General features: G+C 35.2%; 2 protein-coding genes across 2 annotated transcripts; one reads left to right on the plus strand and one right to left on the minus strand.

Moving 5' to 3' along the window:
- Positions 1 to 2,374: 2,374 nt before the first annotated feature.
- RpL36A (ribosomal protein L36A) lies at positions 2,375 to 7,120 on the minus strand. Its single transcript, XM_089635459.1, has 3 exons — positions 6,972 to 7,120; positions 6,645 to 6,818; positions 2,375 to 2,558 (listed from the first exon to the last, which is right to left on the minus strand). The coding sequence occupies exons 1-3, from the start codon at positions 6,972 to 6,974 to the stop codon at positions 2,421 to 2,423; spliced, it is 315 nt and encodes a 104-aa protein (XP_089491585.1). The 5' UTR covers positions 6,975 to 7,120; the 3' UTR covers positions 2,375 to 2,420.
- An 11,991-nt stretch (positions 7,121 to 19,111) lies between these two features.
- Positions 19,112 to 21,965, plus strand: LOC149421289 (uncharacterized). The gene is made up of 3 exons (XM_089635929.1): positions 19,112 to 19,293; positions 20,609 to 20,780; positions 20,879 to 21,965. Exons 1-3 carry the CDS (start codon positions 19,186 to 19,188, stop codon positions 20,929 to 20,931), a joined length of 333 nt encoding a protein of 110 aa, XP_089492055.1. The 5' UTR covers positions 19,112 to 19,185; the 3' UTR covers positions 20,932 to 21,965.
- Positions 21,966 to 22,331: the final 366 nt, after the last annotated feature.

Here is a 22,331-nt window from a genome sequence, read left to right on the forward strand (position 1 = left end):
GGGAGAGGGGTAAGGGGGGAGGGGGTGGAGGTTACATGATTACAATACATACTTATTTATTTATTTACGCCCGTTAAATAGAATTTTACGTGTTATTTACGGCATTTTAGCACATCGGTTGTTGCGATTCTGGTAGAGGAACAACCGGCTTGTCGATTACAGAAGAAGTTTCAGCAGGATCCAGAACCAGTCCTGTTCGAGAAAAAACAATGACGGTATCTCCTTTCGCAGGACCTGTGGCCATGGTGGACAGCAACTGTCCAATAAACAACGACATTATCAATTAAAACCTGTTTAAAAAAAAACTTAAAAATTAAAACCAATCAATACATAATAAACTTGCTTAAGTTTTCACACGAAAATCAAACCAAATAATTACCGGAATAACAGGCAAAGCTTTTCAGTCTACACGTCGGAAGCCGCTTGCAGTTGAATAAATATGTTTGGCGTGAAAATTATTAGAGCAAACGCGGTTTCCTGCTGATGGTACCCAGTTATTGTCACATAATTGAATGCGGATTGCTTCTAACCATTTCTCCATTTTTTTCCGGTTTATGTGGAAACCTAAGCGAAAATACACAAAAAATAAATGAAGTTATTAAATGACGCAATTTTATTTCTATCAATTCTTCTGCAAAAAATCGAAAAGGCGAAGCCCGAAAGGCAATGACGACTTAATACAACCCTGATTAGCAAAATGTACGGACCAAATAAATCACACATACACATGAGTTGTCGCGCCTCTCAATGCGTGTCAACGCTAGACGACTAATACATCCATAAGTATCACGCGTTGGTTGCGTGATTTTCGTATGCTCACCATGTGATAATAATTAACTTGAATCACCCTATTGGTCGAATCACTTGGAGGTGTGTTATGCATGTGACGTCACAAATTTGCCGGAAATAAATCTAATCTCGTTGAATTTTTCACATTTGTTAATACGCTGCCCTCAATCGATCTGTAAGGTACTGATATTTTTTTGTATTCAGATAGCTGATTACATTTCCTAAAAAAAAGTCCGCGATGGGTGCAATCTAAAATATTTGGAACTGGGTTATTTTTGTGATTGAAAAAATGAACTTGCCCAGCATAGCTGACACGCAAAATAGCTTAACTCTAGACCAACAAAAGGTAAAACGCAATGCACAGTTGCAATTTCGCATTGCGACACAATGCGTGCGCCTTTTCATAAATGTGCACGTGAACCAAAACAAAATTGAGTTGGTGTTATTTTTCACTGGTTACACCTAGTCTAGTTGTATTTAGTCTATGGGTAAAATCAACTGTTGAAGAACGAAGGGGGTTAAGCTGACTGTGATTCGTCAATAAATCAATCTGACAGTAAATAGGCATCTCGCATTATAATATCACCATTTAGTTCTTAAAAGTAAAATCTGCTTTTGAATGAATAGACATTTTTACATGGGAGCGCAAATTACTCGCCACGTTATGAAATAATTTGCGAAGTCCAAATTCGGCAAAGTAAATTTCTTCTGTTTGCAGAGTCGTAGTTAGTTTCAGAGTATTTAGTTAAGACACTTTTACAAATGTTTCATAATTTACTTACCCCAGTAAACAACGATGAGCACACTTGAGAATCGCTACATTGTGATGTGATAGTATATGTTTCTAAAACTGATCCATATAATACGGTGTGAATAAGCTTAAAATAATGCTTACTTATGGAATGTAATACGACAATTGAGTTTATTCTCTTTTTCACATCTATTTTTACAAGTTTTCATATCACAAGGCAACATTTTGCCGTGTTATTTCGTAAAATGAACCGATGATGCCTCGACCATAGTTCGCACAAGAATGATGACGTCATGTTTTCAAATTTCACTTGAGGCCATACGCGAGCCCAGCCGGCTCCAATGGAACCGGTATGGGGAGTGGGGATAATACGCTTTTAATCACTTAGGGCAGGTCTACTAATATTCATATGTCTATGGATTATACCCTTTCTCTAATAACATTTCTTCTTATCAGCATATATAGCAGGGTACTCACCTAGAGTGTAGCATGTAATGTATCTGATACTGTATCAATCTGCAAGTGGGTACGGCTCGTCCTGGAGCACACTGCGCTCCACCCGCGAGCGGCTCGCAGTAGACTCGTGCCTACGTACTCACTTGATACAGTATCAGATACAGGTTACAGGTTACACGGTTAGGTGAGTACCCTGCTTATCATTGTTTTCTCAAATTTATTCTTTTAAACCGATGATAAATCCTCCAGTCCGTTAAGGGTTTGAAGCTATACTATTGCTTTGTACACATGGGAAACCAGACCAGCGCTTGAACAAAGTGGAGCTGTCTAGCAACAGGTAGTGAGAGGAGCAAACAGTATACATAAGAACAACATGGAGAATCTTTTAAAAGTTTTTATTTTGCTTAAAGATTACATTATTCAGTTAGAACTGAATCATCTGTCCCTTCCTCTTCTTGTCTCCTCCCAACTCAAAGTGCTTGCATCGCTTCAGAGCAACTTGGGAACGGAACTTGCAGTCGGTGCATTCCAACCTCAGGACGATCTTCTTGGTAGTCTTAGCCTGGAAACATACAAGTCAACTTTTAATACGCCGTCATATAAAAGAATGGACAAGTCTTAGGGTAAGAAGGGAAGACTGGATATTGAAAAATTGTGACAGACACTGACTGATAGCTAAATAATTTCTGAACACAAACTTTGTATTAATTTTTATTTTTCGGATTAACTTAATGGGTAAAACCTCAAATTGTAATGTTTAATTATTGAAGACAATATTAGCGATTCTTTAAACGAAAATCTGAAACGGAAAAGATACGGTCACATCTAGTGACCGTATCTTTTTTCAATAATTATTAATTAATATCTGTCTTCAATAATTAAATATTTGTATTAAATGACCGGTCGGTGGCTGAGTTGACATCGCGTTTGGGTCCCACCCAGGCGTAGTGTGTTCAATTCCTCGGCTGGCTAAGTCCTCCATCACAACACAAGCAACATTTTCAGCTTACTGTGGTGGTAGAAGGAGATTTTCAAATATTGTCAGGTTATTCGTAACCCGGGAATGTTTGTCTTTCTTTTCACGCTTAGGGAATGCAATCCCGGTATACCGGGATCCCGAAATACCGAGATCCCGCAGACATTTTGCGGGACTAATCTCGGTCGAAAATTTTGCGGGATCCCGCTGGACTGGCGGGATTACAGAGAAGCGCAGCTCATACGTGTTACTCTGCGCGCGATAATATGAGCAACCTTGAGGTTTTGATAAAGAAGGAAATGAATTACTTCGACTCCGGTGGATTAAAAGGCACATACCTTCAATTCACTTACAATGCGCTAATGACTATTGTGCCAACCAACGTGGAAGCTGAACGAGCTTTTTCAGCCGCTGGCTACCTTGTGTCTGTGTCCAATATCAGAAGCCGTTTACCAGATGACACAATTAATACTTTAACTTTTTTACGAAGCTATTTCCAAAATAATGTTTAATTAAACTTATGATGCTCATTGTACAAGAATATTGTTTATCATGTGAACGTTATTATTTAAATTTAAGTTTCAGTTCAGTTTCAGTGCCGGCAATCCGGGCGTTTATTTTATTTTCATTTGTGTACATAGATTTCTTTTACCCACCTCACTATACAAAGTCTGTTCCGAGGCTGGTATGTTATGTAAATTTATGTCTTATCTTATTCTTTGCCAATTTAAGACTTAAACTTTACCTATGTCTAGTGATGTAGAATATTCCCCGGGGAATATTCCCCGACCTGAAATAAATTCCTGAAAACGGGGAATTTATTTTATTTTAATAAAATGGTTTCTACACTTCTCTTGGATGCTTTATTGAGTGTTAGCATGTAAAGTAAACCTGCAAACATTTGCAGTAAACGAAGCTGCCTCATCTTTACCTTGTGATATGAAGAACAGCTTGTTGGACGATGATGTTTACTGGACAAGAGTGATATCATTAGCCGATGTTCTGCGACCGATTGTTTCCTGGATTACACAGCTAGAGGGAGACGATCCACTAACACACAAAGCATTGTATGCTTTTGAGGATATTGAGAGCAGTCTAAGTAAAACTCTTCCAGCGTCTCTACTGTCACATGCCGAAGAGAAGCAAATACTGGAAAAGGCGGCGCAGCGCAAAGAATTTGCTATTGCTCCAATACATCTGACTGCTGCCCTACTAGATCCAGGTTCCCAAGGACATCTGCTAAGCCACGCACAGCAACTTGAAGCACTTGAATGCATTGTATAAGTCATATGGAGACTGTTGATAGTGCAAATGTTCTTGTTAATTTAGCCAATTATAGGGCTAAAGAAGAATCATGGAGCAAGGCATTCCTATGGAAGTGTGTCGATAAAATCACGCCAGTGACCTGGTGGAAGGGAATGTGCAGATGTTCTGATTTGTCATAGGTTGCCATAAGAATATTGACTGCTCCCATTACTTCAGCAGCCACTGAGAGATCTTTTAGCACGTTTAGTCGCATTCATACAACACGGAGGAATGGTCTAACAACTCAAAGAGCAGGGAAAATAACATTTGTGGCACACAATTGGAAACTTCTTTCCTCTGAAAGAGGCTTTCAAGTTGCTCCCAAGAAAACCCTTTCTTCCACGGATGAGCAGATTGCTTCGCATCATAACGTTTCAAACCTATCTGGTACTCACAAACGCAAACATCCAATTGACTGTGCTGAGGAAGAAGAAAACTTAGATAATCCTGATTCGGCAACAACTTCGTCCGGGTCGGATAAAGAAAAAGAAGAAGAATATGAAGGTGAAAGTGGAAGCGAAGTTGATAGTGTCAGTGTCCAATCGGTATCATCAGATGAACAGTAACGATCTGTGAAGTTGTGTCATTTTTACAGTTTTACGATTGATCTTTTATATGTACCGTATAATAGCATAAAGTGTATATAGGATACTAATACTGTACAGTATACAATTATACAGGGTGTATCGGCACGTACCCGACAAACTTTAACCAGCTATTCCTTAGCACATTTGGAGTAAAAAATGTTATGGGCACTTTGCTGTCCGGTAACATTTTTTTTAATAAAAAAATTACTATTCATATTTTCACCACATGTCACCAAAGTTTTATCCTTTGTCAAAGTTTGAAAACCCGTCTGGCAATATTTTGTTCGAGTTTCGTTGAATAATATACGTACCTACGTTGGCGCGCTTTTACAATCACAACGAAATGGCACGGCACCATTTGTCTCATTTTTAACTATTATTATTTAGTGTGTACGAAAGAGCGAGGACACTTTTTGACACACTTGCTAATAACAACTGTTGACCACGAGAAACAATTCCAATGACAGTGACGGAGTGTGGATTTTTTATTTATTTTTTGTTTTTAATTGAAAAAAAATGTTACCGGACAGCAAAGTGCCCATAACATTTTTTACTCCAAATGTGCTAAGGAATAGCTGGTTAAAGTTTGTCGGGTACGTGCCGATACACCCTGTATAGAGATACTATTCACTTTAAAATAATTTTGATCAGTGTTTTTTTGTTATTTTTCTCTTGGATCCTATTCCTATATATATGGGAATAGTTTTTATGGATCTATCCTGCTCTATATGTACCATATGTGTGTATATTTTATTTTTTATTTAATAAATATTATTATTTTTGAGGTATTATGTTGTTAAAATCAAAATTCCCCGTCCAGGGGAATATTCCCGGGAATGTTCCCGGGAATATTCCCCAGAAATAAATTCCCGGGAATTTATACATCACTACCTATGTCTAACTAAAGGTATACCTATTTAAAAATAAATTAAAAAGGTCCCAAAGAACTTGTTTTATTATAGTTATAAATTTAAAAGTCTATAAACAAGGTTGGTAGATCGAGGTATTAGGTCTTTATTATACGATTGATTAGATATCTAAGTCCACTCTGCTGGATCCCGCAAATACCTGGATCCAGCGGGACTAAGATTGTTCAGTCCCGCAAATACCTGGATTGACATTTTCTTGCGGGATTGCATTCCCTAGTCACGCTTGTATGTAAATAGTTCTGGATACCAGAAAACGCAGATAGATAGAATGTATGGCCACTGTATATCATCAATACTGATGTAACCAAATTGGATATTCGGTAAGCCTCATAGTCAGTACAAGTTTGAAGCGATAATAGTAAAAATCACATAAATGGTAACATTATGACAGTATTAATATTAATTATTGAAATGAATATCTTCATATTTTTGGGTTGAAACAAAAACCTGTTTTCAAAACACTGCTTGAAATTTAATTTTATGTAAGATTTATACACAAGCGTACGAAGTGTACGTTTTTTCAGAAAATCATTTTGTTTAAATTTTAACTCTGGTAGAGAGTACGAAATTACCAATGTAAAACTATATTTAAAGAAGACCAGGTACGACTAACAAAGGTTGATTGAATGACAAGTGGGAAGCGAAAACAAATTATTAGCATCCCATTTGAAATATAGGAATGAAAATATTTTAGAATTGCACAATACGGAATGATAACTAAACATCTTAAACTGACAGATCACAATCGTCTGCTTACAGAAATTACGTCGATGTATCAGAGGCAGGAAGAAACTTCACTCATTATAAACCTCCAATGAATCTCACTGGAATATAAATTGACAATAACAAACCTTCTTTCTGAAGATAGGCTTGGTCTGGCCTCCATATCCCTGCTGTTTCCTGTCGTAACGACGCCTTCCCTGTGACACCTGCCTTTCCTTGGACTTTTTATACTGGGACACTTTGTGGCTCTTGTGTACCTTGCATTTTTTGCAGAAGGTACGACGTTGTTTCGGTACGTTAACCTAAAAAAATATAGATTTGGGTTGAAATAAATATAACAGCAAATAATACTGAAATAACAAAATATACTTTAAAATGTACAAGAAAGGCAATAAAACACAAAAATAAAGCCGATGCCCACAGATATGTCAAAATAATTTCAGCTTAAAAATTACCATGGCTAGATCCGTCAAAATTACACTCGCTAAAGACCGGAAATCAGATGGGGCTGCCAGAAAGCAGAATTCTCCGTATTAATGTCTATGGATGGATTTTTTAAAATATAGATGAATGTTTTCAAATAATAATATGTGGCATTGATGACATATGCCCCATTGGACCGGTATACAAATATTATTTAGTAATTGTAATCACTCAGCTCTTGTCAGGGTTCTTTGGTTCTTAACAAAAAGCATATTGATGGACGTAAGTCGCTTTCTTAGCGAGCATAAAGAGTAACTGTATTTTTAGGCCATAATTTATTTTTTTAATTGCGATAATATCAATACTAAACTTGCTACTTATGAACGAGTAAGCGTATTTTTATGATGTATACTTAACCATATCTGTAAAAGGATTGTTTACATTTTGTTGAAAAAATTCTATTCTCAACAACATGAACAAAATGAAATATCAAGGGTTTTATATTTTTTCCGTCTCGTGAAATTCAGCCAGCTGTAAAAATATATTAACAAGCATATTCGATCGTTTATTACAGAAAAAGTCACATTCATTTTCGAAAGAACAAGTTTTTCAGTTTTCAAAACATATTTTTTAAACAATCGCAATGACATAGCTTATGACAAAAAATGTATTAAGGTCATTTCAAACTTTATTCAAAAATAACTCTACACAAATTTTTGCCGTTACTTCCCGGAAGTTATAAAAGTGCTACACCGGAAAGTTTACTACAATGAAAACACGAGCATGTAAAAACTGTGTAAGTAACATCAATATTTTGACAGTCTTAGGATCACTTTATCACAGGACCACTTAGATCGGTAGTTCGATTGCTGTAAGCTCGGCTTCAATTTACGTTCGCCAAGTTGCTATCGTATAGTAATCTTGACAACCCAATCCAACTCGTAGCATTCCTGAGTATATCAAAAACCAGCCGTTAGTAGGTTTGGGTTATATGCTCTTTAAATCATTTTCATAACGGATATTTTTTCATGAGAAAGCAAATTTGGCCTCTCATAGGAAACAATCATTATGAATTCATTCAAAAAAATTTGAATAAATTTATTAAAGGTATGTCCAATTTTATTTCTTCCCATATAATATATTATTCTGGTGTAGAACTATTGTAGAATGAATAAGGACAGTGATAAGTTTGGCAGAATGACAACAAAACTTCCTTGAAGAATAATAAAGGCGGTTCCAAAAAAGAAAACCTTTGGTTCCTTGAAGATGTAATAAAAATCAAACATAACGTCCATAACTAATAAAGAAAATTCCCATAGGTACATAATTTTTCATTTTATGAACGAATATTATTCGCTAAGTATAATGATTGTAATTTTTGCAATGGGTAGGAACTTGATGTGTCCTACAGGAAACATAGACAACAAGATGTGAGGTGAATTTATGCCTAGTTGCAAGTTGATTTGTTTTTGACATTCATTTGACGTTTCATGTTTTATGTGTTTCTATTTTTTATCAAATTCTGCAAGTTTGACTAAACTTTGATTTTAATTTTGAGCCTTACAATCTTTTTTTACATTACAATTGGGTATAACGGTATATGATTAATTTTTTTTTGCAAAATCTTAAAATTAAATAATTAACCATACCATACATTCTTAGTAACCATAAGTTTTGTGTTTTTATTTTATTATTTATTAATCATCAAATATATATAAATAAATGCTTCACAGTATTTTTTAGATCATATTAAATTTTAATTGTTTAAATAAGGAAGTTGAGTGAAAAATATTTTGACTTATAAAAAATATGTTCATGTAGATAAAAAAATATCGATTCTAAAAATATAAATATATTTCTATATTATTATTCTTAGAATTAGTTAAACGTTCTTGAAAAAGCATTCAATAGCAATAGACTGTAGACGCTCCACGATTGGTCGAAAGAATTCTGACGTCACATGTGTCGTGACTTGTACGTTCAACGGATCACCTATGGTGCATCTCTTTCTATTACATGAGAGATGGTCGGTTTAGATGAGAGAGGTGTATAGGCCAAAGGTTTATTTGGGTTTGTCAAATATATGTACGTATTTGTTGTTATTATTATATGAAATGGATTTCTAAAGATACATATTCGTATAGTGCTTTATAATAATATGTTGTTTATTGCATAACTTAGAAGTTTTTATTATTATACATGTCACATAGCATGTGATACACTTCAGGCCGCCGGCCGCCCAGAAAGGTCTCACAGTGAACTGGGCTGTAAACCGTTATTTTACTTTTGGTCTTTACTTTTCTGCGCGGTGGTCCTGAATTAGCGCGTGGAACGTCAACAAGTAGCGACGGCAATTCTGTACAAGTACCGTACCGGGCGGGAAAAGCAAATATTCTAACTTAAAATATTAATTTAACTATGAAATCTTAATCAATTTTCTTTTTTTTTAATAACATCAATTCTAATAGACGGTTAACATTGGTAAAAAAATTACTGGAATTCCTTGTTGAAGAATTAAAAATTTTTCCATACAAAATGCTTGAGCGTCGTGGTTTTCACAGTTCCAATGACGTCACACCACACCCCGCCTCTTACCGCTCGGATTCCGCTCGTTTTGGCGGGCTTAATAAAATTTAAACTTTGAGAATTAATTTAATTATGAAAACAAACTTAAAAAAAAAAAAAAAAATACCAGTATTTAAGTTTGAATGCGAACATTGATAAAAAAAAATAAAAAAAATGGACTCAACTTCCTTATTATACATTTTTTGTGGACTTTGGTATTGAAGAACACTTCTTTATCTGGTTCCTTACTGAGCACAATAATAAAAATAACATTTGGATGATTTGTACAGCACAGTTTTTGTGCAAAATCACCTTAAGGGCACCACAATGCTAGTAAATAATAAATAGATCGTCGTCGGTTTACACCAGCTGCATCCAGTATAATATAATTGAAGAGAAGGTTGTTTTCCATATTTCTTTCATAACAAATCATCCGGTATTGTGTTAGACATTTAACTTCTGGGGTTTGCTCTTTACACAAAACCAAAGGAAATTATTAATTAAAGTTTTGATACGCACAACTTTAAATTTAATAACTGTTTTAGTTTAGTTTGAGTTTCTCCATTTTTCTCGTCTCTTGTTACTAACATAGTGTTTAATTCACTTTAGCAAGTTTTGAAGCCTTTATTCTGTTCAACAATACCAAGATTTTCCAAAAAAAGATTACAGTTATTTATTTGGGTAAATATTTACTCAATCGCTGCGCTTTTGAAAGGCACAGATTATGGAAATTACAATTCGTTTCAATATAATTACTACAAGAATCAACAACATATTTACATCATGGTAAATTATGCATTGAACTTCTATTTTTTAAATACGCACAAAATATTTAAATAACCCAAACTAAGAACCTATGAACCTTTTTGTGAACGTAAATACTTATGTAATTACTTATTATGATTTTTCTAGTTGATTCTTGCTGTAATTAAGTTGAAACGAAGTGTAATTTCCATTATCTGTAAGTAAATAAGGCGATGCACCACATTGTGTAATATTTTGAATCGGGCCGCTAACAATAACACTTCTTATATAGATGGCGATAAGGCTTAAATTCCTGCTTAATACCAGCCGCCTGTTTTCATTTAAGCATTATCGCCGAAAAGTGTGTTATATTTTATTTTGCAAAGTTCAGGCACAAATATTTAAATGTTTTATCATCATTTTCTAAATAACTTTATTTGCCACATTATACAATAAAACCATAAACGAAAAGGGGTTCGTAAGTGGAAGATTTTGAACTTTAAAGCAGTTTTTATAGGCTTGATATTTTTTTTTCTGGACTTATAAAAAGACTTGCACTGAGAAAAAAATGCCCGATTGTTTCGAAGTCAATAAGTGTTCTACTTGTAGTATTTAATTAAAATATCTGAAATATTTCTAAGAAATCAAATTTTGAAACCGAAAACACATGATTTTGTTTTACTTCATAGTGCTTCGCCTTAATTTGTATTTCGTGACAAGTGAAGTGCATTGCCTCGTATCATCTTATTTGGGACTGATACATGCCGGGCTCTATTTGTAATTTCTGTTCGGAGAGGATTTAATTATCAATAGCTCCATTCTAGAATAATTGGTAACAACTCAAGAGTTTGTTTTTCATATAAATCAGACTGATCACAAGGTCACCTACTTCCATTATATAAATAAATTATACTTGAAAAATTGAATTGTCCATAATATTCAATACTAATTCAGATTCCATTTATACAAGGCAAGTATGTGAATGTAGGTATGTGTTAATCCGCCACCCCAAAAACTGGGCAAGTGTCCAATTAGTGAAAGCGGCAGTTTATAGTACGTACTAGCGATGTGTCATGACTCATTTTATTAAGAGCGGGAGACACGATATCAGATCAAAGAGTCGACTCAGTTGAACAACGGCTCAATTGAGCGGGAGCCGTGATCTCAGAGCGTATAAGCAATGAGAATACTGTGCTCGTCTGATACGACTTCCCAGTATGGCTCCCCTGGTACGGCTCCCAGAGTATGAATGTTCGTACGAGCCTTGGTACCGGTTTGCCACCTCATACCACGAGAAAAATAAGTTGCTAAATAGTTAGTAAGTGTAGGTACATATATTAAATCCAAGTCCAGATATCGGACCTTCAGATGCCGTCCACGTATGTATTAAAAACTAATACTTAGATCATTTTAATGGAGCTATTTTTCTAGAATATATCCAGATAACAAAAGAGTAATCGTTCAATTAAGCCGTGGTACAGTTTACCGAGAGTCATACAAATATGGCTCATCAAAAAGAGCTAGCTCCATTGTGCGGCTCATTCATGAACGACTCATCGCTAGTGCATACACACAAAATATGCTAAAAATTCCAAGAGGCATTTCTTAAAAGCAAACGAACACCGCTATCGATCTTTTGCAAAATTTCCTTTTTTTTGTTTAAAGTTAAGGAGTCATGCGGTTTGGTCAAGTTAAGGAGCTTGTGAGAAGACTCCATTTTGTAAGCTTATTCAAGCAAAAAACGTGGCAGAATAAACATGTTAGTTGATGGTATACAAAGGACTCACCCGAAATGTCCTAAAACAACAAAAATTAATCCCGTTGACTGGTAGGACGGTCAGCTAAACTAAGCTAGGCAGATGTAAGTATAGTAAACTGAGTGTATATGTAAGATAGCTCAACCCGTCGGTGCACAAAGCTTAGCGCTCGAGTCTAAGCACGCGGCGGACTTCTGAATTTGACATACGAATACCGACAAATTATAGTGCTTCATTTTGTGTTTTTAACTAATAAAAATAACAGCAGGTTCTAGTAGTTTTTGGATAATTGAGCCGCATATTACTGAGAGAATACTGTACTTAGTTTATAAAATAAAGGTGTTTCCTTGCATCAAATGGAGTTTTATAAATGTTATTTGCATCTTTAAGAACTTAGATCTGGTTTAATACATTATGATATTATATAATATTTTGGTAGAAAGCAGTCGCTTTGTGGATTGACACATTGATGAAAACAAAAACAATTATTTGCCGGTCCTGTGCAGGTGCAATTGAAGCAGACTCCAGGTGCAATTGAAGCAGACTCCAGGTGCAATTGAAGCAGACTCCAGGTGCAATTGAAGCAGACTCCAGGTGCAATTGAAGCAGACTCCAGGTGCAATTGGAGTCCGCTTCAATTGTGCCTGAACAGGACCGGCAAATAATTATTTTTGTTTTCATCATTTCGTGTACTATGAGTTATGATTATCATGAGAGCTTTGGGCAAATTATTGATTTATCAATGAAAATAAAACAATTATGTACTTTGTTTATAACCGAGAAATTTAATTTTCTATAACGGACCAGTTTCGATTAGTACAAGAATCTTCATGATTAAGGGTTTGAACCCTTCATCACCTGTTTAATTGATGCTTTGTCTCTTTAGATATAATATTTATCCCATTAAGTACACAATATCTATTTTCTTTCTTTCTCTTCGCTACTATGTTAGATGTTAAGTTCATGCTAGCCCATGTTATGTTTTGTCTCACTTTATATGTATATATAAACACACACATTGTATTTTTGCATTAGTTTAATTTTATACCCTGAAGTTATAGAAAATTAAATAAATAAAATTTCGTGGTTATAAACAAAGTAATTGTTTTATTTTCATTGATATAATATAATATGCCCAAAGCTCTCATGATAATGATAACTCACAGTACATGAAACCAGGGCAGGTCCTGTGCAGGCGCAATTGGAGCAGCCCGCTCCGGGTGCCACTTGCCAAGGTGTCAACTGATAATACCTAATACTTGAGGTTTTTACTAGCGCCAGGCCATTTGGCTCAGGGCCGGCCCAGCACAAAATATACATTTATCTTATTTTTGTATTATTGAAATTGATTACATACTTTTTTATAATACAATTAAAATGTTCAGAGAAGCAGAAATATATGTATGCTATACATGTTCATAAATTAGCAGTCTCAAGTATCTATACATTTAATAAAAAATTAAAACTTGTTTTTTCTTTAATATTTTTTCTGTAAAATATTACATTAATAATATTATATTGTATAATATGTTTACAGTAATTTTAATTTTTTTTTACTCTTTTTTTTATATACGTACTGAATTGCCAGAAAACGATTTGTGTTCTCTTATAATAAATATTGTAAAAATATTAGTGATACTAAATAAACTACTGTGACTTTATGTGCCTCATGTTTCACTTTTTTATGCAACCACGCCAACCGGTTTTGGCAGTTAGTGTTTCATTAAAAAATATATTTATATATATTAGCGAATAAATATAAGTCATGAATGAAACTTGAAGTGGCTCGTAACACTGTGGAGTCACCTCGCCTCCAAATCCCTGCCATTCATCCCAGTCGGCTCTTACGTTATCAGAACCCAGATCCCACTTGTATTGATATTGTCACCTCACCTCCAAACCCTTGCCATTGTGTCCCGGTCGGTTATTATGTTGTCATAGCCCTGACCCCACTTGTATTGCTATTGTCACCTCTCTTCCAAATCCCTGCCTTGTGTCCCTGTCAGTTCTTATGTTGTCAGAGCCCGGCCCCACTTGTATTGATATTGTCACCTCTCTTCCAAGTCCTTGCCATTATGTCCCTGCCGGTCTTATGTTATCAGAGCCCGTACCATGCCCGTAACCCACCTGTATTGCTATTGTCACCTCACCTCCAAATCCCTCCCATTATGTCTCGGTTGGTTCTTATGTTGTTAGAGCCTGGCCCAAACTTCTATTGATATTGCCACCTCTCTTCCAAATCCCTGCCTGTCGGTTCTTATGTTATCAGAGCCTGGACCCCACTTGCATTAATATTGTCACCTCACCTCCAAATCCTTGCCATTATGTCCTGGTTGGTTCTTATGTTGTCAGAGCCTGAAGTACCTGATCACTGATCATCCTTATTGTAACACTGATTATTTAAAGATTTGAAATAGTTGTGAAGTTATCTCTACTACTACTCAATTCATTATTTTAGAAATAGCTTAGTAATTAGTTTTTATATTATTTATTTGTCTTATTTAGATTTAACAAACATTTTACAAAGACCTAAAATATTTTTATTTTTAAATGCATCTCCAAAAATGTTCCTTTCTACCTTTTCTCGCAATCATCAAAACGGAAAGTAATTATTGCAATCTGCTTGTTGTAATAAAGACTTTACATTATTACAGGGACATGTTCGAGAATAGTTTAGGACTCTTACATGTCAATGTGAGAAATTCTTCATATTTATTATTCTTTTATTGTATTTTGTTTACCTAATGTAATAAATACTTTGTAATTTTTTTGAATACATACTTTTTAACTAAATGCACTAGTGTTATACATAAACTATTTCTGTCTCGACACAGGACCCAGGCAAAATCCTAATGACGCCTAGTTCGCTTCGTTTTAAGACAAATTTATTAGAAGAACAAAATGTAAGATAACAAAGGTACCTGTATCAGTGTACATATTGTGTATCTGGGAAATTAATTGAAAAGTAAGAGTAATAGTGCTGGTCTCTCCAGGGTTTAAGAGTAATAGTGCTGGTCTCTCCAGGGTTTAATGAGTGTCTTCTTGTTCTATGATTAGGCTCTTGTCTGCGCCTTAGGGTCTCAGAGATTGATATCTAAATACTTTGTATATTAGACAGGCTCCTGTGATTATAAGCACCAAAAGTGATTTTAATTTAACATTTTTATAAAATACACTCTTATGAAGATAAAAAATTATAAAAAGCCTAAGGTAATGCTTAAAACAAATGCAGGGGTACAAAAACAAATGTGTGGGTAATTAATCCCCCTCGGTGATTTTGATGAAAAGCATAATTATAATCATTTTCTATGTTTTAAAATGGGTATTCCAGCAATTTTGTTGAACTGCAACACTCTTAAATGAAATGAATATGCTTAAATTGTCGGAGAGAAGAATTTTCATTGTCTTTGTATTTTTATTTAAAATTCTAAACGATGCATTTGATATTCCAGAATTGCTTTGATAAGCTTTCGGATTCCACTATGTAATTATTTTAGAAAATTACGTTTAATTTTTTTTTGTATTAGGCAATTCACCCTAAAGAGAGTGCTATGTGACGTTTAATTTTAATGTAGAAATTATTTGACTAACTACTATATGTATTCCTGAATGCTCAGAATACTTATGGAGGGAAATAATTATACCGAGTAAATGGACAGCTTCAATTTATCAGTTAACAAATACAAAAGATTGTTACTGAGGCAGTTTAGTTAAGTATAATAAATATATACTGTATAATTTGCTACTATTCATATCTAAAAGCCCCTAAAAAGTGTGTTAATAAATAAATAATATTATTTGACTACACCGAAAGAGTAACTGGCGTTATTAAAAATCTCAAGGACGCTGTATTAAGTGTTACATATTATCACCACCTTGGCTCCTTGACATCTTGGAAAGTCGGCACCTGGAGCGGACTGCTCCAATTGCGCCTGCACAAGGCTGGTATGGCCTGGATATGGCTTCACCCACTTGATGAGTTTGATTCCCCGTTTCTATTATATCTTCTTATACTACATTACTTGCTTGAGAACAAGCATTTCAGTAAGTTCAGTTATTATTATTACTATCATTATTATGCAGGCAGCATTCTGCTGATGCGCTCACGTCTGATTTCACAATAAGTTGTATTAAATTTTAAAATAAGTTAATCATTAAATTTCTTCTCTTCAAATAAGAATCCAATCTATTTTTAAATTGGTTTATATTAGTAGAATCGATGGAATATGGTGGAGGTTTGTTCTATACATCCTCTATTTGCTAGGAAGTGTTTCCTAGAATTGAATGTTTTATTATTTTTTTTTTAGTGTCCACAAAAATTTATATATTTGTTGGTGTTGGAGATTTCTTAGTTGTAAGTGCAACTGTAATGTCCAGATAAAAAATTTCCAGCTCATTCCAGTCCAGTTAATTACTTTATTTTGTTAAATTCTCAAGTTACAGATAATCTAACAATCATTGTATTTTCCTCAATTAATCACCTGTTCTTTTGCAAGTAGGACTTAGCCTACAGAGGATTGAACCAACAATGTTATGCGTACCCGAGTTCTTGCGTGCCACTCGGCCAATAATCGACCTAAGTATCTTTTGTTGTATTCCTCGTCAATCAATATATCTCTGGTATTACTGAACTGTATGGTATGTATTTTCGGTTACTGACATTAAATAGGTTGAAGTTGAATCTGTAAATTGGAATGTCTTGTTTCCAAAACATTGACTTACTTCCTTTGATAGTTAGGTCTGTAGTCCGTTTGTAACACAATGTCAAAATAAATTTCTAAACAATTCAAACATTGCCAAGAAACTCACAATGAAAAAAGCAGGTAAGTAGCCAACCTAACTGAAAATTATTTATAATTTTTCAGTATATTTACTGTGAAATATTGGCAGGAATTTTGCATAGCCACTCAAGTGATGGGTTTCTTACAAAATAGATTGATCGATGGAGATTTCGGGCATTTGGTTTTGGTTTTGGCCACGCTTTCTCAAAATATCATACCTCCGAAAATTAATATGAAAATATAACTACTTACCTTGGTTTATAGCCAATGAATCCATTTATATTACAACGTTTATCCCAAATTTGTAGGTTTTATAATAGAACTGTTTCGAAATAATTTTTTTTTAAATGTCTGATAACTTTAATTTAGAGCGATGAGACCTAAATATGGGTAGCCATTGTTCGACTGGTTAAAGTTTATAAAGATAATGAACAAAGGAAGGTAAGGTATTCTGCACATTATTTAAAAATAAAATTTACCTATTGATTGTGAATGAAGAAACAACACTAACACTAATAAAGCTGCCTGGGTGTGAGCGATGAGAGAGAAGCAGTGAAATGAAATTGTGTTATTAACAATGTGACTGTGCTGTAATCTGAATGAGTTGGTTCTTACCTAATTCATTTCACTTCTAGAATTAAGATGGACTCTCCACTTTACCAAATATTTCATGCTTTCAAAGTATATACCAAGTATTTCTTATTTTGTGAAGCCCTCTTGAGTTGCCGATTATAATCATGTTTGTGAAGTAACAAGACTGGTATATCTTTGAATGCAACACTGAAAGTGGAAAGATAAAAATAAATATTTAAAAATTGTTATCTGTGCATGCCTATCCTCTACGTACATTATAATTATTGTTAGTCTGTCGCCCCACAGTCACAGTGACAGAAAACAATCGACATAAACCCAATGCTATAAGACCCTGCATAGAAAAATTCCTCACTGAACTGGGCTGCGTTATCTTACTATAGCGAACTTAATATTTTGCTCAGGGTCTTGCATCGTTCGGTTTATGTTGATTGCTTACCGACCGTTGGGACGACGGGCTTAGACATAATATTGCCAGACCTAATTTGGCAATTGATTTATTTTATTTATAACACCCCTGGGGCTTTTAAATAATATTATGTTGTAAGTGCATCTTTTTTCAGAAATAATAACAAGGTTAATACGAAGTAAACAGTTGGTTTTATTTTTTTGTTGTCCTTTTTATAAATTTGTTGTAACTATGTACAATTGTATGGATTCCATTATTACAGTGCCTTTACTTTGTCCAATAAATTGTCAATATGTGCCTACTTAATAACATGTGTTTTTTTTGTATTTAATTTTAGAGCTTTTCTAAAGTGCGTGATAAGTAGTTATTTTTATATTTGTTATTTTATTCGCTGGGGGTCATTATTAACTTTTTAAATAATATACTACACTTTCATCAAACAAAATTAGGAGACCTTCTCATTCAAATAAAATTTTGAGTATTTATCTTTTTCTCTTAAAATGTAATTGTTATTTTTTGTATTTTTTATATTTTCCTACTAGATGTATGAAAAGATTTGCGTACATCTAAATAAAGATTCAAAAACAAACAAACAAACAAAATTATCCCATGATTTTTCACAGGTCTGCGCAGTAATAAAATTGAAAATCTCGTGAAAAAAATTTGCCAAGACATATTAAAATAATGCGGCCAAAATTATTAAAGTAACAATATTTCCTATTATTAATTGATTTTCAACATTAGGGCTTTAAAAAAAATATCCTAATCTTTATTATTATGTAAAAAAGTTTTAACTTTGGTAGGTATCACATTGGAAAAATTATATTTTCAAGACATTTATTTATTATGTGTCATAATTTTAAATCTGTCCATTTTAGATTAAATCATACAAAAAAAGGAAATTCCCTAACCTGAAATAAAGTAATAATAAGACTAATATTGGTATTATTTTTTTATCTTGAAAGTTTCAATATAATTAAAATTATCTATTTAAATCGACAGCGTTCGAAATCTGGCGCGAAGTAATTTTACTACCGCCATCTGCGGTCGCGATGTTTAGGTTCATTTTTAGCCCCCAACCCCGTAATTTCTGGTGCAAGTTTACTCTCAAACCCCTCTTTTGTTAATTGTAAGAATGTAGTTAAAGTTATTTTACAATATGTTTTATAAAAATTTTCAATAAAAATGAGTGAAATGATTGAATAATTTATTCACAAGAGATATTGCATACGCAATATATGATATTTAAAAAGCCGGTATTTGGACCAATGGCGATAGAGAGCTTGAGAAGCCCGCGCCATCTTCGTTTTTGAACTGAAGTACGGAGTTGCCGGTCAGTCGCGCGTTGGATTTTGGCAAGTTCGCTTCAGAAGTCGAAGGAAAGAAATAAAAATAAAACATGAGCACCAAGGAAAATAACAGTGAAGTAGCCGTGGAAAAGGTTGGGGACGAAAAAGGCACCGGAGACGCGAAGTGTGATATTAAGGGCACCAAGAGAGCGGCCGAGGTAATATTTTGTTTTTATTTCTTAGTTTAAAAAATAGCGCGCCATTTTTATTGTGTTATTCGTGGGAATTGTTTCCTGGACTATTCGCCGTCCTACCGAAATGTCTCACACAATTAAGAATTTTGCACGGTTTTGTATTTATAACGTGATTCGGTTGCCATGTGATGCACGCTTGTAGTTATTTATTGTGGCGTGCTTCTTGTGTGACCGACGCTTGGAAGGATACTAAAACGTGCGACGCTCGTATTTTAACGTATCTACGATTAGTTAAAATTTAAGAAATGCTTACATTTCTCTGTTATTTGCCATCGTCCAGCTTTGTTTACTTCATTGAAGGTATTGGATGACCTTGGTCGTAGAAAACATGGCGGGAAGCGATGTATTCCAAATCAATAATTCATTAACAAATGAGGAACTTTTCGATAAATCTTTGTTATTTTAAATTATTCAAGTTAATGTTTTTTTATGTCGTAACCTTTTTCTTTCCCCGATTGCTTCAATCCCATTGACGGAAAAGATGGCGATTCTTTACTACCTAATTGAACTTATTACATACTTTATTTCATAACAGCTATCGGTAACATTTGTTTCTCGTAAATATGAATGTTTGAAATAATCTGTGTACGCTCAGTGAGTGCTCACGATATTATATCGATCCCAATGTGATAGTGATAGGCGGCCAACAAATTGAGGTTGTGTATGGTCTCTAAACCCACGCGCGTCGTTCGATAACTTATCTCTCGATATACTTAACATCGTCGTATTAGCTACTAATTAGATGGCCGTGTTTATTTTAGGGCTCATTTTGTAAATCTTTACGGGTTATTCATAACATACATAATATTATATCGCCGAAGGTAGAATGATTTGTCAACTTCCTTTCCCTTGGCGGGCAGATGTGTTCCGTTCTGCGCTACTATCGTCGTCTTTGTCTCGCACGTAGCTTTTCTTCCGTCGGCTCCTTCGCTCTTTCTCTTTCACGCGTGCGATTAAATTCTAACATTTATCGCGTAAAAATGTTTTTCCTCTGCTTATTTCACCGCCGTGAACTGAAATATCCCTTGAAAATTTCTGCTTGATAAGCCAAGCCGGCTCCTTCGCCGAAAGGGCAAAGGTACCCGTTAACCGTGATCGACATCGCTTGTAAACAAGTTAGCTTTTAGATAATAACTGCTGGAGTTGAATTCATTGCGTTTGCAGATTGTTGATCGGGTCATTGTTACCTCATAGAATAGTAAGAAGCACGTACTCACCCGGCGTCACGAAACACGTGGGATTTATATTTAAAAATGATAATTGTGTTTGTTTGTTGCAGGATAAAGTTGCGGAAGTAAAGAAATCGAGGAAAGAAGAGAATGGGGGAGGAGCAGAACCCGAGGGGGAAGAGGAGGAGCTAGGAGAAGAGGACGAGGAGGAAGGTGAAGGTGAAGAAGAAGACGAGGAGGAAGACATCGGCGAGGGCGAGGAGGACGAGATCGACGGAGACGGTGAGTGTCGTATAAATAAATAAACAAATAAAATACTCTGCTATACTCTACCCCTGTGGACCCACCCCGTCTAATGTCACGTGTATCTCTTGTTTCAGATGAAGAGGAGGAAGAAGAGATAGGCGGCGAGGAAGACGACGATGACGCGTAATACGGCTTAGCAAACAGTTGAGAAATTATCAGACTCTTTTCACGGTGTTGTGACATTTGTGAAGAAAATGGTGATTCTCCCATGCACCATCCCTCCCTCAAATTCCGCAAGTTGGTGTCTTACGAGAAGTAGAGTAATGATCCCTAAACCCTCGAGCCGATTAGTCTTGAATTTAGCTTCTCCCGCCGTCAAGTTGTGTTGTATATTGGAAGTAATTAGTTGTATTCCCTATTTATGTATTAATGTTAGCTCGAGGGATATGGAGGATCGCGGCTTCATTTTGTAAATGAAGCAGCGACCCCTACCCCTGTAAGCTCCGGCGTTGCGGACTTCACCGGAGGGAGGTGTCTGGGTTTCAAACTTTTATATATTATTTAAATGACAAAAGTGTAATTTAAATACTCTGCAGTGATCATGAACATTCAAGCAAGTTTCCTTCACGAGGAGGACGTATTCCCAACCCAGCTGGAATTGTTAATATTGTTTCTATGGACTAGCATGTACTGGCCACTGGCGTTTTAATTATTATTATATATTAATGTACAAATGTTATTTTGAAATGTAATGAAAAAATACGAAAAAAAAGCATCATGTTTGATTTGACATAATAACTAATAATCAGATTGTATATCAATTCTGTTGACTTTTCCAGACTTCAATGAATTTTTATTTTTATACCACTGGCAAATAATATCAGAGGAACATGAAAGTTAGTCTGGGTTTGGTAAATAAGTTTTTAAGTTAAATTTAGGATGTAAGAAAGTTTTAGAAATGTCGTGTGTCGCTGTATGTATGTATGGTCATTGACATTGTAATAATAGTAATGAATTTTTTGTCCATATTGTAAAATTACGTACAGTGGTCGCCCGCGGCTTACATGTTGAAATCTCATTCCAACTCGACCGAAATAATTGGCGCATATTTTTACATAAGAAAAACACATAGGAAATTTGTAGTTATTACTGTACCTTTCAACAATGAACGTATATAAATATAAAATTATTTTCCTCGTGAGAGGAGAATAATGAAATGCCCGAATGCAGTTTTAATATCGAGTCCCCCTTCCCAAGCAGGCCGGCACCCCCGCCCCCCTGCTAACGGTTTATCCTACAAACTAACGCTGGTGGCTTGCTCTAGCTTGGCGTCGCTCTGTACTGGGCCTAGGCGCTAGCGCCGGCACTGGCTCTAGCGACGGTGACGGGACGGTCGCGCCGCACCGCGTACCTACTCCGTGCTTTGCTTGCGGCGCGGGAAAGTGGAGGTGACGCGGTGCGCGCGCATCCCCACGCCTCGCGCCCGGGTCACGCTCTCGCCAACCAACCGCCACGCGGTCCCGCCATCATCCATTCCTATTATCGATCTCCACCATAATAATAAATAAACATCATTTTGCCACTGAT

This window comes from Hesperophylax consimilis, chromosome 9 (assembly GCF_061612785.1).
Source record: "Hesperophylax consimilis isolate HC1 chromosome 9, BYU_Hcon_1.0, whole genome shotgun sequence".
Lineage (NCBI taxonomy): Eukaryota > Metazoa > Arthropoda > Insecta > Trichoptera > Limnephilidae > Hesperophylax > Hesperophylax consimilis.